Consider the following 14971-nt stretch of genomic DNA (forward strand, 5'->3'; position numbering starts at 1 on the left):
TAAAGACTGTTCCGTGGTTATAACGAAGGAAGCTACACGTCGTGACATGTAAGTTGGTTAACCAACAAACTTTACTGCGAGGTAAGGTTAGTTATGGATACCTAGCCGGCTAAGTAAACCAACCAAACAACTAGCTTACATTCCTCGTTAACTATCCAAACAGGCATTTGACAATTGTATGTAACGTTACACAAGGCCAGTATCCCCTTGTCTATGCGAATTGACTGCAAGAGGGCAGGCACCGTAGTTAGCAAAACGGGCTGAAGCGAGGTTAGGCCTACTACTTGGTTGTCCATCTAATCTTGTACACTACCCGCCACAAGTGTGACGCGATTTATACGTGCATACACTACATTTCAGCCGCACTGTCGGACTCCGAATACATTAATTAAAATGCTGTACTAGGAGGTCCCGTGTGGATAACGTCACCGGCAATATCACTGCCAATTCATGAGTTCTCCGAAAAAAAGCTAAATATTACCACACCATACAAAGATAAAATTGGTTATTGTGTTATGTATACCATATTACTATAACGTTTATCAGATATCATAGCTTTACAAAGAAGATGACGAGGGATGAAAACATCTAGATTTCCCCCCGAAATAAAATACCCGTACACTCACCATGTTGGATCAGACAGAAAGGAAGATCCATGGATTGTGGGTAATTTAAGTACCGCGAGACATTTATGTGACGTCATAAACAATCGACGGCAGTGGTGATTTTGAACGGGATGTGCACCTTTCTATTTTCATAAATAATAGTTTCAACAATGTATTAGGAGGTACGTGATGTTTTATAATTGATATAGAACTGTATATACCATGCACAAATAGATGACCTCAGTATTGACGATTTGTGGTTGAGTTCATCGATTTCTCTTCATTTCTACAAGTAGCAGTAGCGGTGGGTGCGTGGGTAAAATCACTGGCGAATCCAGAAAAAAAACCTTATTACAACCTAAGCGTTGTGATAATTGCGTTGTTTGCTCTAAAAAATTGTGTTAGTTAATATGCCTTGCACCCGTGATATACAGGTCTAAAGGCCGAGACAATAAGAAGACACAGTGGCAGAATAAATTCAACCACACCTTTCTCACAAAACTGGAGCGCAACCTCTGTCCGGTGAAGTCCACAAAGCATATTGCATGTTACAAACGCATTCGTGCAAGTAGAAAAAACGTGTTGACTCACCCTACTTGTAGAGAGAGGAAGCTTATGTCATCCGCCGCTCTTTCATGTTGGCGAAACTGTCTATCACGCTGTCATACAGTACAGGCATTTATTTTTGGTTATCTTAGGCTACCTGGCTAAAATGTTAGCTCGCTTGCCTGACTTACTTTCATGTGAAACGTTAGCTACTTAACATTAGCCTTTTATCCTCTCAGGCCAGGAACACAACAATGAGTTATCCGAGTTAGAGGTCGACCGATTATGATTTTTCAACGCCGATAACGTAAACTCGTAAACGTAAACCTTGGTCCGTACAATTGCCCTTATTCTAGCGCCCCAAAAAGTAATACTTCCAGATCAACTGTAATGTCAATACCATTGTAAAGCACAATTTATCCCATTTCCAACATAATCAATTACATGACCTAAACGCTGCCCGTTTCTGCATAATTCAAGCAGGCAATGAGCCCGTCTGGTCTTTTTAAAAATGGCGGGTGGGGAAGCGAAACTAATGCGTGATAGTGAGAAGGAGAGATGTTGTGTGGGAAAATTGCTTTTTTTCACTCGATCTGTCCAACGTATCACCTTATCGCCTCTAAAATGTAAATAAAACACTATAAAGAGTTTATATAATGTGTCATTACATACCTATTTGAAGGTTTGTGTTGAATTTGAATCAGGTTTTTAGGGCGGTGCTAAAGTGATCTTAGAAGTAAACAGCGGCTTTGAGAATGATGATCGCATGCAATGATGACAAAAAAAATTACTATGTATCCCCCCTTACCCCGCCACTGTCCATTTCTTGTTTTTAAAGTATGATAGAAGTGCTACACCTGGTGGAGAGAGATTGTAAGACAGAAATAGTTGCTTTATGCGTGCTGTATGTTACGACATGACACGTCAAGATGTCACGGAGGGTCAGTTTTTTCAACTTTTCTCCAATACTATTACCATGTCGATCAACGCTTGAATAGAAACCTAGTTCACACCCCCGATTTTGACGTCAACACAGTCATTACAGTCCCATTCGTTTTCTTTGTAGCCTCGTTTGAATTTTGCGGTTGCGCACATTTGTATGGAATGGGGTGAGTTTACGTTACCGATTATTGGAGGACCAAAAAAAGCCAGATACCGATTAATTGGCCAATTTAAAAAAAATGTATTTGTAAAAATGACAATTACAAACAATACTGAATGCACACTTATTTTAACTTAATATAATACATCAATAAAATCAATTTAGCCTCAAATAAATAATGAAACATGTTCAATTTGGTTTAAATAATGCAAAAGCAAAGTGTTGGAGAAGAAAGTAAAAGTGCAACATGTGCCATGTAAGAAAGCTAACATTTTAGTTCCTTGCTCAGAACATGAGAACATATGAAAGCTGGTGGTTCCTTTTAACATGAGAAGTTTTAGGTTGTAGTTAATATAGGAATTATAGGACTATTTCTCTCTATACCATTTGTATTTCATTAACCTTTGACTATTGGATGTTCTTATAGGCACTTTAGTATTGCCAGTGTAACAGTATAGCTTCCGTCCCTCTCCTCGCTCCTACTTGGGCTCGAACCAGGAACACATTGACAACAGCCACCCTCGAAGCAGTGTTACCCATGCAGAGCAAGGGGAACAACCACTCCAATTCTCAGAGCGAGTGACGTTTGAAACGCTATTAGCGCGCACCCCTCTAACTAGCTAGCCATTTCACATCGGTTAACCAGCCTAATCTCGGGAGTTGATAAGCTTGAAGTCATAATCAGCGCAATGCTTGAAGCATTGCGAAGAACTGCTGGCAAAACGCACGAAAGTGCTGTTTGAATGAATGCTTACGAGCCTGCTGGTGCCTACCATCGCTCAGTCAGACTGCTCTATCAAATCATAGACTTAATTATAACATAATAACACACAGAAATACGAGCCGTAGGTCATTAATATGGTCGAATCCGGAAACTATCATCTCAAAAACAAGATGTTTATTCTTTCAGTGAAATACGGAACCGTTACGTATTTTATCTAACGGGTGACATCCATAAGTCTAAATATTCCTGTTACATTGCACAACCTTCAATGTTATGTCATAATTACGTAAAATTCTGGCAAATTATGCGGCCGAAACTGTTGCATATTCACTGACTCTGTGTGCAATGAATGCAAGAGAAGTGCCACAATTTCACCTGGTTAATATTGCCTGCTAACCCGGATTTCTTTTAGCTAAATATGCAGGTTTAAAAATATAAACTTCTGTGTATTGATTTTAAGAAAGGCATTGATGTTTATGGTTAGGTACACATTGGAGCAAGGACAGTCCTTTTTCACGAATACGCACCACATAGATTAAATGCAACGCAGGATACGCTAGATAAACTAGTAATATCATCAACCATGTGTAGTTAACTAGTGGTTATGATGGATTGATTGATTGTTTTTTATAAGATAAGTTTAATGCTAGCTAGCAACTTACCTTGGCTTACTGCATTCGCGTAACAGGCAGGCTCCTCGTGGAGTGCAATGAGAGGCAGGTGGTTAGAGCGTTGGACTAGTTAACTGTAAGGTTGCAAGATTGAATCCCCGAGCTGACAAGGTCAAAATCTGTCGTTCTGCCCCTGAACAAGGCAGTTAACCCACCGTTCCTAGGCCGTCATTGAAAGTAAGAATGTGTTCTTAACTAACTTGCCTGGTTAAAAAAAATATTAAATTAAGGTGTAAAAAAAACAGCCAAATCGGAGCCCAAAAATACAGATTTCTGATTGTTATGAAAACTTGAAATCGGCCCTAATTAATCGGCCATTCCGATTAATCGGTCGACCTCTAATCCGAGTTATCCCATAAAACAGCTAAATATTACCACACCATACAAAGATAAAATTAGTGTTTGTGTTATGAATACCATATTACTATAACTTTTGAATTAATGGTTGGATCAGAATCAAATCCCCATCTCCACCCATGCCTAATATAGGAAAGGGACCATTCTAGCTAGCTAGCCACTGGAAGACAAAAACACAGCTAGTAGACGCGAATTGACAGCAGTGATGTGAAATACAAACTGGCTTCCCTTGACCCTTTATTTTGGTGCACCAGGACTATTCACAGTTGAGCGCACTCAGTTTAGGTCAATGCTGATTGGCTATTATTTTGTCTTTTTTTTATTAACCAAATGCTCGCTGGCTTCCCTTGCATTGAATGCTACTGGCCAGACAGGGGCACTGTTTTGCTTTCTCCGGTGAGATACAGTACATTCAGCCTCTTGCGAATTGAAGGAAAATTATGAAACACAGAGAGACAAAAGACAAATAATTGTATTTTTTATTTTTTTATTTTTTGGGGCTTCTTCTGGCATTCATGAATGCGACGCCACTGTCAAGTGTAAAAAGTCAAGACATTGGCTTATGGCGCTGGAGATTGGAGGTGTCCTGTGAGAGAAAGGCATGTTGAGGTTGCCAGGGTTAGAGCAGTACAGAAAGTGTTGTATGCTGAAGCAATGAAGAGAGTGGTAGAGGAAGATGGGTACAGGGTGAGGGATTCTGAGAAGATTCCTGTGAGTAGGCAGAGACCAATAAAGCGTTATGGGAATAAAATGTGCTTCGTAAGGTGGGTTTTTTAATATTCATAGCCATGGTTGTCAACTGTACTGCAGAAATGGAACGTAAGTCACAGAAAACAGCTGCAGAGAAGTACTTGGGACTGTTGGATCTAGGAATACAGGCATGTCGCTACACCCGCAATAACTTCTGCTAAATATATGTATGTGACCAATACATCTTGATTTGATTGCGAGATTTTACTGCAGAAGAGTTGCAGGGGATATTGAGTGATAGTGTTCTGTCCTCCCAGACCATTGGCCTGGAGAAGGGTAAAATAGGGTTAAATAGTGGAATTAGGTAGTGTTTTTTTGAGGGGCTAATAGTTGTCAGGGTCATTTTAATCTCCCACAATTTTGTATTGCCATAATTTAACGTAGGTAGGTTGTGACTATCCTCGTACAATAGGTGGCAGTGTATGCACCTAAAAGTTGGAATGTGATCCGCCAACCCAATCCCAAAGAAGACGAAGAAGTCAAGACATTGCATTTGATGATGCGCGCTAGCAATGCCATGCCGTTTTATTTTGCTGGCTAACTACAGTATAACGTGGGGGTATTTTGAATGTTATGTATCTCCTTTATTTGCTTTTAGGGGTTTGTTTACATTCCTGAATACGATGGCCAATCAAAGAGCGCTCCCTCAAAGCAAGGAGAGTCTTCTTCAGAACTACAACAAAAGACTGAAGGATGATATCAGGTCCATTCTAGATAACCTCACGGAAATCATAAAAACCGCAAAGGTAGCTGTAACGTTACGGTATTGTGTGTGTGTGTGTGTGTGTGTGTGTGTGTGTGTGTGTGTGTGTGTGTGTGTGTGATCATGCGATCACATTTGAGTGTGTGAGACAGTGTGTGTTTGTCTATGTGAGCGAAAGAGAGAAACAGACAAAGGAGTTTTTTCCTAATGTTTTTTTTTACTGAAAGAATGACGGTTTAACCCATAAAGTCATTCTATCTCTTCTGTTCAACCAAAATGTGTTGTGTTGTTTTGCTCCAGGTAGAGGACGAGACACAGGTCTCTCGGGCTACTCAGGCTGAGCAGGACCACTATGAGATGCACGTCAGAGCAGCCAACATTGTAAGTACATGCCAGCAAGACTCCCTCGAGACTAGGAGAGCTTTCCTTCAACTTTAAACCCCTTGCTTAGGGAACTTAATGGTTGAGTTGGAATTCAACCCTGGGTCATGTTCATTTGGGCCTGCAATGGAAAACATTTGAAAACATTTTGGAACAGAAAACTCAAATGAGCGTTTCTTATTGAACAATTTCAGGTAGTCCCACCCTGTTTCAGTCTGTTTCTTCCACATTTGTTGCATAATGAACATGACCCTGTATTGAGTGCATGTTACAAGGCAAAAGCACCAGTGATAATCCCAGTGGTTTGTTGTTGTGTCTGAAGGTGCGTGCGGGCGAGTCCCTGATGAAGCTAGTGTCGGACCTGAAACAGTTCCTGATCCTCAACGACTTCCCTTCGGTCAACGAGGCCATCAGCCTGCAGAACCAGCAGCTGCGCTCGCTGCAGGAGGAGTGCGACAAGAAGCTCACCTCGCTCCGTGACGAGATCGCCATCGACCTGTACGAGCTAGAGGAAGAATATTACTCCTCCAGGTACAAGTAGGCTCATACTGCACAGTCAAGGTTCGGTTGATCCACTCTATCTTGACTTATAGCCCCTATTCCCCCTCACTGTCGTGCCTTATGAAGGGTTTATCTTACCCCACCACCTCAGTCATCGCCATTAGTCCTTTAGTGTCTCTGTGTATTGCGTCAACTTCAATAGAATATCCAAATGCTGGTTTTAACAGCAAAATAGATGGTTGATCTATGGGCAAAGTTATTTTGCAGTACATTCACCATGATGAATCTAATCTCATTTGGTTGAAAATTAAATTATGTGCCTTGTTTGTAATGCCTCTGGAAGTTTTTTTTTATATCCTCATGCATGAAAGATTGTAGGTCTCAACATGGTAAATGTTATACCCAATCATAAGTGTGGTCCTAGTGTACACTATATATACAAAAGTATGTGGACACCCCTTCAAATTTGTGGTTTCTGCTATTTCAGCCTCACCTGTTGCTGACAGGTTTATAACATTGAGCACACAGCCATGCAATCTCCATAGACAAACATTGGCAGTAGAATGGCCTTACTCGAGCTCAGTGACTTTCAACATGGCACCGCCATAGGATTCCAACTTTCCAACATGTTAGTTCATTACATTTCTGCCCTGTTAGAGCTGCTCCCTGTCAACTGTAAGTGCTGTTATTGTGAAGTGGAAACGTCTAGGATCAACAACGGCTCAGCCGCGAAGTGGTAGCCACACATGCTCACAGAACGGGACCACAGAATGATGAAGTGCGTAGAGCGTCTGTCCTCGTTTGCAACACTCACTACCGAGTTCCAAACTGCCTCTGGAAGCAACGTCAGCACAATAACTCTTCGTCGAGAGCTTCATGAAATAGGTTTCCATGGCCGAGCAGCCGCACACAAGCCTAAGATCACCATGCGCGATGCCAAGCGTCGGCAGGAGTGCTGTAAAGTTTGCCGCCATTGGAGTCTGGAGCATTGGAAATGCGTTCTCTGGAGTGATGAATCACGCTTGACCATTTGTCAGTCCGATGAATGAATCTGGGTTTGGTGGATGACAGGAGAACGCTACATGCCCGAATGCATAGTGCCAACTGTAAAGTTTGGTTGAGGAGGAATACTTGTCTGGGGCTGTTTTTCATGGTTTGGGCTAGGCCCCTTAGTTCCAGTGGAGGGAAATCTCAATGCTACAGCATATAATGACATTCTAGACAATTCTGTGCTTCCAACTTTGTAGTAACAGTTTGGGGAAGGCCCTTTCCTGTTTCAGCATCTCAAAGCACCCATGCACAAAGCGAGGTCCATACAGAAATGGTTTCTTGAGATCGGTGTGGAAGAACTTGACTGGCCTGCACAAAGCCCTGACCTCAACCCAATCGAACCCCTTTGTGATGAATTGGAACGCTGACTGCAAGTCAGGCCTAATCACCCAACATCAGTGCCCGACTTCAGTAATGCTCTTGTGGCTGAATGGAAGCAAGTCCCCGCAGCAATGTTCCAACATCTAGTGGAAAACCTCCCAGAAGAGTGGAAGCTGTTATAGCAGCAAAGGGTGGACCAACTCCATATTAAGGCCCATGATTTTGGAATGAGATGTTCAACGAGCAGGTGTCCACTTACTGTTGGTCATGTAGTGTATCTAGTTGCTATATTCTTCCTCGGTTGTTTGTAATAGGCTGATGACTGAGAGAACATACAGTTGAAGTCGGAAGTTTACATACACTTAGATTGAAGTCATTAAAACTCATTTTTCAACCACTCCACAACCACTTTCTTGTTGACAAACTATAGTTTTGGCAAGTTGGTTAGGACATCTACTTCGTGCATGACACAAGCAATTTTTCCAACAATTGTTTACAGACAGATTATTTCACTTATAATTCACTGTATCAAAATTCCAGTGGGTCAGAGGTTTACCTACGCTAAGTTGACTGTGCCTTTAAACAGATTGGAAAATTCCAGAAAATTGACATAATTTGAGTCAATTGGAGGTGTACCTGTGGATGTATTTCAAGGCCTACCTTCAAACTCAGTGCCTCTTTGCTTGACATCATGGGAAAATCAAAAGAAATCAGCCAAGACCTCAGAAAGAAAATGGTAGACCTCCACAAGTCTGGTTCATCCTTGGGAGCAATTTCCAAACGCCTGAAGGTACCATGTTCATCTGTACAAACAATAGCACACAAGTATAAACACCATGGGACCACGCAGCCGTCATACCGCTCAGGAAGGAGACGAGTTCTGTCTCCTAAAGATAAACGTACTTTGTTGCGAAATGTGCAAATCAATCCCATAACAACAGAAAAGGACCTTGTGAAGATGCTGGAGGAAACCGGTACAAAAGTATTTATATCCACAGTAAAATGAGTCCTATATCGACATAACCTGAAAGGCCACTCAGCAAGGAAGAAACCACTGCTCCAAAACCGCCATAAAAAAGCCACACTACGGTTTGCAACTGCACATGGGGACAAAGATTGTACTTTTTGGAGAAATGTCCTCTTGTCTGATGAAACAAAAATAGAACTGTTTGGCCATAATGACCATCGTTATGTCTGGAGGAAAAAGGGGGAGGCTTGCAAGCCGAAGAACACCATCCCAACCGTGAAGCACAGGGGTGGCAGCATCATGTTGTGGAGGCACTGGTGCACTTCACAAAATAGATGGCATCATGAGGGAGGAAAATTGTGTGGATATTTTGAAGCAACATCTCAAGACATCAGTCACGAAGTTAAAGCTTGGTTGCAAATGGGTATTCCAAATGGACATTGACCCCACGCATACTTCCAAAGTTGTGGGAAAATGTCTTAAGGACAACAAAGTCAAGGTATTGGAGTGGCCATCACAAAGCCCTGACCTCAATCCTATAGAACATTTGTGGGTAGAACTGAAAAGGCAAGGATGCCTACAAACCTACTCAGTTACAACAGTTCTGTCAGGAGTAATGGGCCAAAATTCACCCAACTTATTGTGGGAAGCTTGTGGAAGGCTACCCAAAACGTTCACCTAAGTTAAGCAATTTAAAGGCAATGCTACCAAATACTAATTGAGTGTATGTAAACTTCTGACCCACTGGGAATGTGATGAAAGAAACAAAAGCTGAAAGAAATGATTCTCTCTATTATTCTGAAATTCACATTCTTAAAATAAAGTGGTGATCCTAACTAGAGGTCGACCGATTAATCGGAATGGCAGAATTTCAAGTTTTCATAACAATCGGTAATCTGCATTTTTGGACACTGATCATGGCCGATTACATTGCACTACACGAGGAGACTGCGTGGCAGGCTGACTACCTGTTATGCGAGTGCAGCAAGGAGCCAAGGTAAGGTGCTAGATATCATTAAATGTATCACTACACAGGTTGATGATATTACTAGTTTATCTAGCTTGTCCTGCGTTGCATATAATCGATGCGGTGCCTGTTAATTTATCATTAAATCATAGCCTACTTCGCCAAACGGGTGATTTAACAAGTGCATTCGTGAAAAAAGCACTGTCGTTGCACCAATGTGTACCTAACCATAAACATCAACGCCTTTCTTAAATCAATACACAAGTATATATTTTTAAACCTGCATATTTAGTTAATATTGCCTGTTAACATGAATTTATTTTAACTAGGGAAATTGTGTCACTTATCTTGGGTTCTGTGCAACAGAGTCAGGGTATATGCAGCAGTTTGGGCCGCCTGGCTCGTTGCGAACTGTGTGAAGACCATTTCTTCCTAACAAAGACAGCCAACTTCGCCAAATGGGGGATGATTTAACAAAAGCGCATTTGCGACTGGGAGGTCCATGGGGCGACGCACAATTGACCTAGCGTCGTCCGGGTTAGGGAGGGTTTGGCCAGTAGGGATATCCTAGTCTCATCGTGCACTAGCTGTGGCGGGCCGGGCGCAGTGCTCGCTAACCAGGTCGCCAGGTGCACAGTGTTTCTTCCGACACATTGGTGCGGCTGGCTTCCGGGATGGATGCGCGCTGTGTTAAGAAGCAGTTCGGCTTGGTTGGGTTGTGTTTCGGGGGGCGCATGGCTTTCGACCTTTGTCTCTCTAGAGCCCGTACGGGGGTTGTAGCGATGAGACAAGATAGTAACTACTAACAATTGGATACCACAAAATTGGGGAGATAAGGGGGTAAAATTAGGGGGTAAAATTAATGAAATTTCACGAATGTACCTAACCATAAACATCAATGCCTTTCTTAAAATCAATACACAGAGGTATATTTTTTTTAAACCTGCATATTTCATTAAAATAAATCCAGGTTAGCAGGCAATATTAAACTAGGGAAATTGTGCCATTTCTCTTGCGTTCATTGCACGCAGAGTCAGGGTATATGCAACAGTTTGGGCCGCCTGGCTCGTTGCGAACTAATTTGCCAGAATTTTACGTAATTATGACATAACATGGAAGGTTGTGCAATGTTACAGGAATATTTAGACTTGTGGATGCCACCCATTAGATGAAATACGGAACGGTTCCATATTTCACTGAAAGAAGAAACATTTTGTTATAGTTAGTTTAGTTTATTATAGTTTCCGGATTTGACCATATTAATGACCTGCGGCTCGTATTTCTGTGTGATATTATGTTATAATTAAGTCTATGATTTGATATTTGATAGAGCAGTCTGACTGAGCGGTGGTAGGCAGCAGCAGGCTCGTAAGCATTCATTCAAACAGCACTTTCGTGCGCTTGCCAGCAGTTCTTCGCTGTGCTTCAAGCATTGTGCTGTTTAACTCCCAAGATTAGGCTGTTGTAACGGATGTGAAATGGCTAGCTAGTTAGCGGGGTGCTCGGTAATAGCATTTAAATCGGTGACGATACTCGCTCTGAGACCTTGAAGTAGTTGTTCCCCTTGCTCTGCAAGGGCCGTGGCTTTTGTGGAGCGATGGGTAACGATGCTTCGAGGGTGACTGTTGTCGATGTGTTCCTGGGGCGAGGAGAGGGACGGAAGCTATACTGTTACGCTGGCAATACTAAAGTGCCTATAAAAACATCCAATAGTCAAAGGTATATGAAATACAAATGGTATAGAGAGAAAGAGTCCTATAATAACTACAACCTAAAACTTCTTACCTGGGAATATTGAAGACTCGTGTTAAAAGAACCACCAGCTTTCATATGTTCTCATGTTCTGAGCAAGGAACTTAAACGTTAACTTTCTTACATGGCACATATTGCACTTTTACTTTCTTCTCCAACACTTTGTTTTTGCATTATTTAAACCAAATTGAACATGTTTCATTATTTACTTGAAGGCTAAATTGATTTTATTGATGTATTATATTTAGTTAAAATAAGTGTCCATTCAGTATTGTTGTAATTGTCATTATTACGAATAAATAAAAAATAAAAATCAGCCGATTAATCGTTTTCTGCTTTTTTTGGTCCTCCAATAATCGGTTTCGGCGTTGAAAAATCATAATCGATCGACCTCTAATCCTAACTGACCTAAAATAGGGATTTTTTACTAGGATTAAATGTCAGGAATTGTGAAAAACTAAGTTGAAATGTATTTGGCTAAGGTGTATGCAAACTTCCGACTTCAACTGTATACCGTTTATAGGTATCTAGGTAACACATTCTTAAGCTTTACAGTCAGTATTTGTGGACTGGTGAGTGGGTGTAGTTGTGTGCTGAAATGTGGATAAGATCCTTTAGTAAACTATTCAATCATGTAATTGAAAGATTTGTGTTAACTCAGAGCAAACGGCTCAGGAAGGGAAATGTAAGAAAAAACATGTTTTAAAAATGCTTTCATTGCAAAATACTTGGAATCTAATGAAGAAGAAAAAACTATGTTTTAATTACAAAATCACTGTAAGATCATTTCTACAAGCAAAAGTATTATGCATTTATAACCCTAATTATAAATTGTGAACATATAGGTCCATTAACCAACACACAGGCATTTGTGTTATTTATTTTCTATTGAATGGTTTTATACTGGAAAGTGCTAGACAAATCTAATCTCTATGAGGGTTCCAGAAACTTTGCATTGAACGGAATCCAGTGTTGTATCTGACAATTGACCAAGCCAGTAACCGTGCAAACTGTGTTCACAAAGCATGCACTGTTGCACACACACCAACTATGGCAATATGTATTTAGTCTGTGTCCGTCACCTGCATAGACCAATGATGTATATAAACCCTGGATTGCTGATGCAATCTATTGACCATTGAGAGGCTTTGAAGCCACCGGTCGGCCATATTTGCCCTGCCCAGTAGGAGCAGTCCTCCATAGGAATGAATGGAATTCTACAGTGTTTAAATTAAATTTTCAAGAACAAAATTGCATGTATTTAAGTGTTTTTGTTGTTGTAGTGGCGACAGTAACATTAGTAATCTCCCAAAATTATAATTTGTAAAGAAAAAAATAGCTCACAATATAATGTAAAAGTATGCATTAAGGTATCTGTAATAGAATAAATGTGGCAAAAACAAATGTAGACATTAATAAATGCATTTCTATTCCATTTTTTACACTGTCAAGATGGAGGCATGGTGGCTTCAACACAGCACCCTCTATTGGTCATATAGTGTGTGTGTGTGTATATATATATATATATATATATATATATCATTGACATAGACCAAGTATTTTATCTTTATAAACACTGAAAAATAAACTAGAGACAAAACAATGTAATTTTCTGTCTAATTTATTTAACTGTGAGAAATCTAGCTGTCTCTAGATGCTGCTTTTCAGCATGCAAGGTGTTGTATGCCCTCTTTTTCTTTGCCTGTGCATTTCCTGTTCTTTGCCCTGCATCAGGATCTAATGCACTTCTGGGGGTAAGATTACACAGCTAGGTGATACAAACTAGGGTTGTCACGACACCAGTATTGTGATACTACGATACTTGATTTTCCTTGGCAAAAAGGAAAACACAAAGCAGACTAAACTCCTTGATCCTTCAAAAACCAACTGTATGTGACAGAGTGTGCTTTATCTTGGAAAATAAACATGGGATTCTGGGTGACAACATCAGGCTGCTGGTTTCTGACATTAGGACTGTTTTCCTCAGGAAATTCAGTACGCGTCATGTTTTGTTTTGATTCCTTCCCATGATACTTCAGAGTATCACATTACTTGTATCGCAACAACCCTAATACCAACAACTAGTGTATCTAACAGTCAGTTACAGATGACCCAACTCTACGTTTACATTTGAGGCATTTAGCAGACGCAATTAGTGTTACATGCCTTTCTCAAGGGCACATCGACAGATTTTTACCTACCTATTGACCCTTTGCTCCAGGTCATGTTTCATTGATTGTGTTGCATTTGGAAATGGAAACAAAACAAGCAATGAATGTATCCAGTTTACCATCTTTGAGACTGCATTGCAGCTGTTAATAGCGAAGACGAAGAGGAATGAAAGACTACAGACATTTATATAGGGAAATGGTCACAGCACCAGACACTAGACCTAGCTGACATTCCTCTGGAATCCTTTTAAAGCTTAAGCTTGTATTTCATACTGCTGTTTCCTGTGCATCATTCCTGTGTCTGTCTCTTTAATGCAGGTGTGTGTCTGTACTCAACCAGATGTGTCAGACACACACCTCTCTTCTCTGTGCTTTGCTGATTCTATGCCCCTCTATGGTTTTTGTTCTGGTAAAGCTACGGTCAGTGGGACAGTACCGACCTGCCCCTGTGTGAGGCCTACTGGCGTTGGGACAGTTGGGCGTCCCCGGACGGGGGCGCCACCTCCGGGTCAGCCCAGGGGGTCGAGGAGGACACAGACGGACCTGCCTCCCAGGAGACCACCCCCAAACACCACCTCAACGGACACGGGACCACCGCCGCAGCAGACAAGCCCTAAAGCAGACCACATATAGATGTAGAATGGACCTCTCCCTCCAACACTGTCACTCAGATTCTCAGTGGTACGTAGATTAGTGTTAATGTATCATAGTCTATCCATGTACAGTATGACAAGTCTTCCACTGTCAGTGTGTCTGGTGGAAATGGGGGGCAAGCAAAACTGAAGACCTTTAATGTTTCAAGGGTATTCCTCTGTATACTTTAATATTACAAGGGATCAGTATGATGAACACTGTTGATAAGCTAACGTTACACTCCAACTGCACAAATATCACTCATACTTTAATTAATCAATAATGGTAATCCATCTAAGGTTGCTTCTCCGATAGTTTATAAATGCTGTAAGCTCTGTAGCAAGGTATCCGACCAAATGGATAGAGTATGTAATTTTTTTTTTCCAAGTTAAATTTGGACAAGATTAGAGATAATGCTTAATGCAACTAGTGTGAAGACTTAGCTGGCCCAAACAACTTGTTTTTGCCCTGTCGGTCTAATATCCCCATTACATACACTTGTTGAGATTTAGTTTGAAAGACATTTCAGTTACCCCAGTGGCAGAAACATGGTGCATTACTGATGCCAATTTCTTTATTTTGGTTAATTTGTCTAAATGTATGACCATAAGACTGCATGTCATGCAAATGTATGGATGTTATGTTCTTGGATATCTTTTGTAGCATTGTTTTTGTAATTTTGCAATTTCAGTTAGTAAGCTTTTAATTGCATGAAGAATTTGACAAGTGAATAAAACACCATTATAAACTCAAGCCTGTCTCTAATCTTA

At 40.9% G+C, this 14971-nt stretch overlaps 1 protein-coding gene across 2 annotated transcripts; it reads left to right on the plus strand.

The window, feature by feature from the left end:
• Window positions 1–628: 628 nt before the first annotated feature.
• Window positions 629–14954, plus strand: med22 (mediator complex subunit 22). 2 transcript variants are annotated; one of them, XM_021601907.2, is made up of 5 exons: window positions 630–787; window positions 5354–5501; window positions 5759–5839; window positions 6162–6370; window positions 13984–14954. In XM_021601907.2, exons 2-5 carry the CDS (start codon window positions 5379–5381, stop codon window positions 14183–14185), a joined length of 615 nt encoding a protein of 204 aa, XP_021457582.1. In that variant the 5' UTR covers window positions 630–787; window positions 5354–5378; the 3' UTR covers window positions 14186–14954. The 2 variants fall into 2 exon arrangements, with proteins under 2 accessions (XP_021457583.1, XP_021457582.1); XM_021601908.2 differs by lacking the exon at window positions 13984–14954 and having other exon boundaries at window positions 629–787; window positions 6162–6666.
• Window positions 14955–14971: the final 17 nt, after the last annotated feature.

This window comes from Oncorhynchus mykiss, chromosome 5 (genome assembly GCF_013265735.2).
Source record: "Oncorhynchus mykiss isolate Arlee chromosome 5, USDA_OmykA_1.1, whole genome shotgun sequence".
NCBI classification, from domain to species: domain Eukaryota; kingdom Metazoa; phylum Chordata; class Actinopteri; order Salmoniformes; family Salmonidae; genus Oncorhynchus; species Oncorhynchus mykiss.

Excerpts from the sequence above, each read along its gene's own strand:
- med22 (XM_021601907.2), top strand. The coding sequence starts at position 5,379 with ATGGCCAATCAAAGAGCGCTCCCTCAAAGCAAGGAGAGTCTTCTTCAG. Across the intron at positions 5,840-6,161 it reads ACGTCAGAGCAGCCAACATT|GTGCGTGCGGGCGAGTCCCT; the intron begins GTAAGTACATGC and ends TTGTGTCTGAAG. Across the intron at positions 6,371-13,983 it reads GAAGAATATTACTCCTCCAG|CTACGGTCAGTGGGACAGTA; the intron begins GTACAAGTAGGC and ends GTTCTGGTAAAG.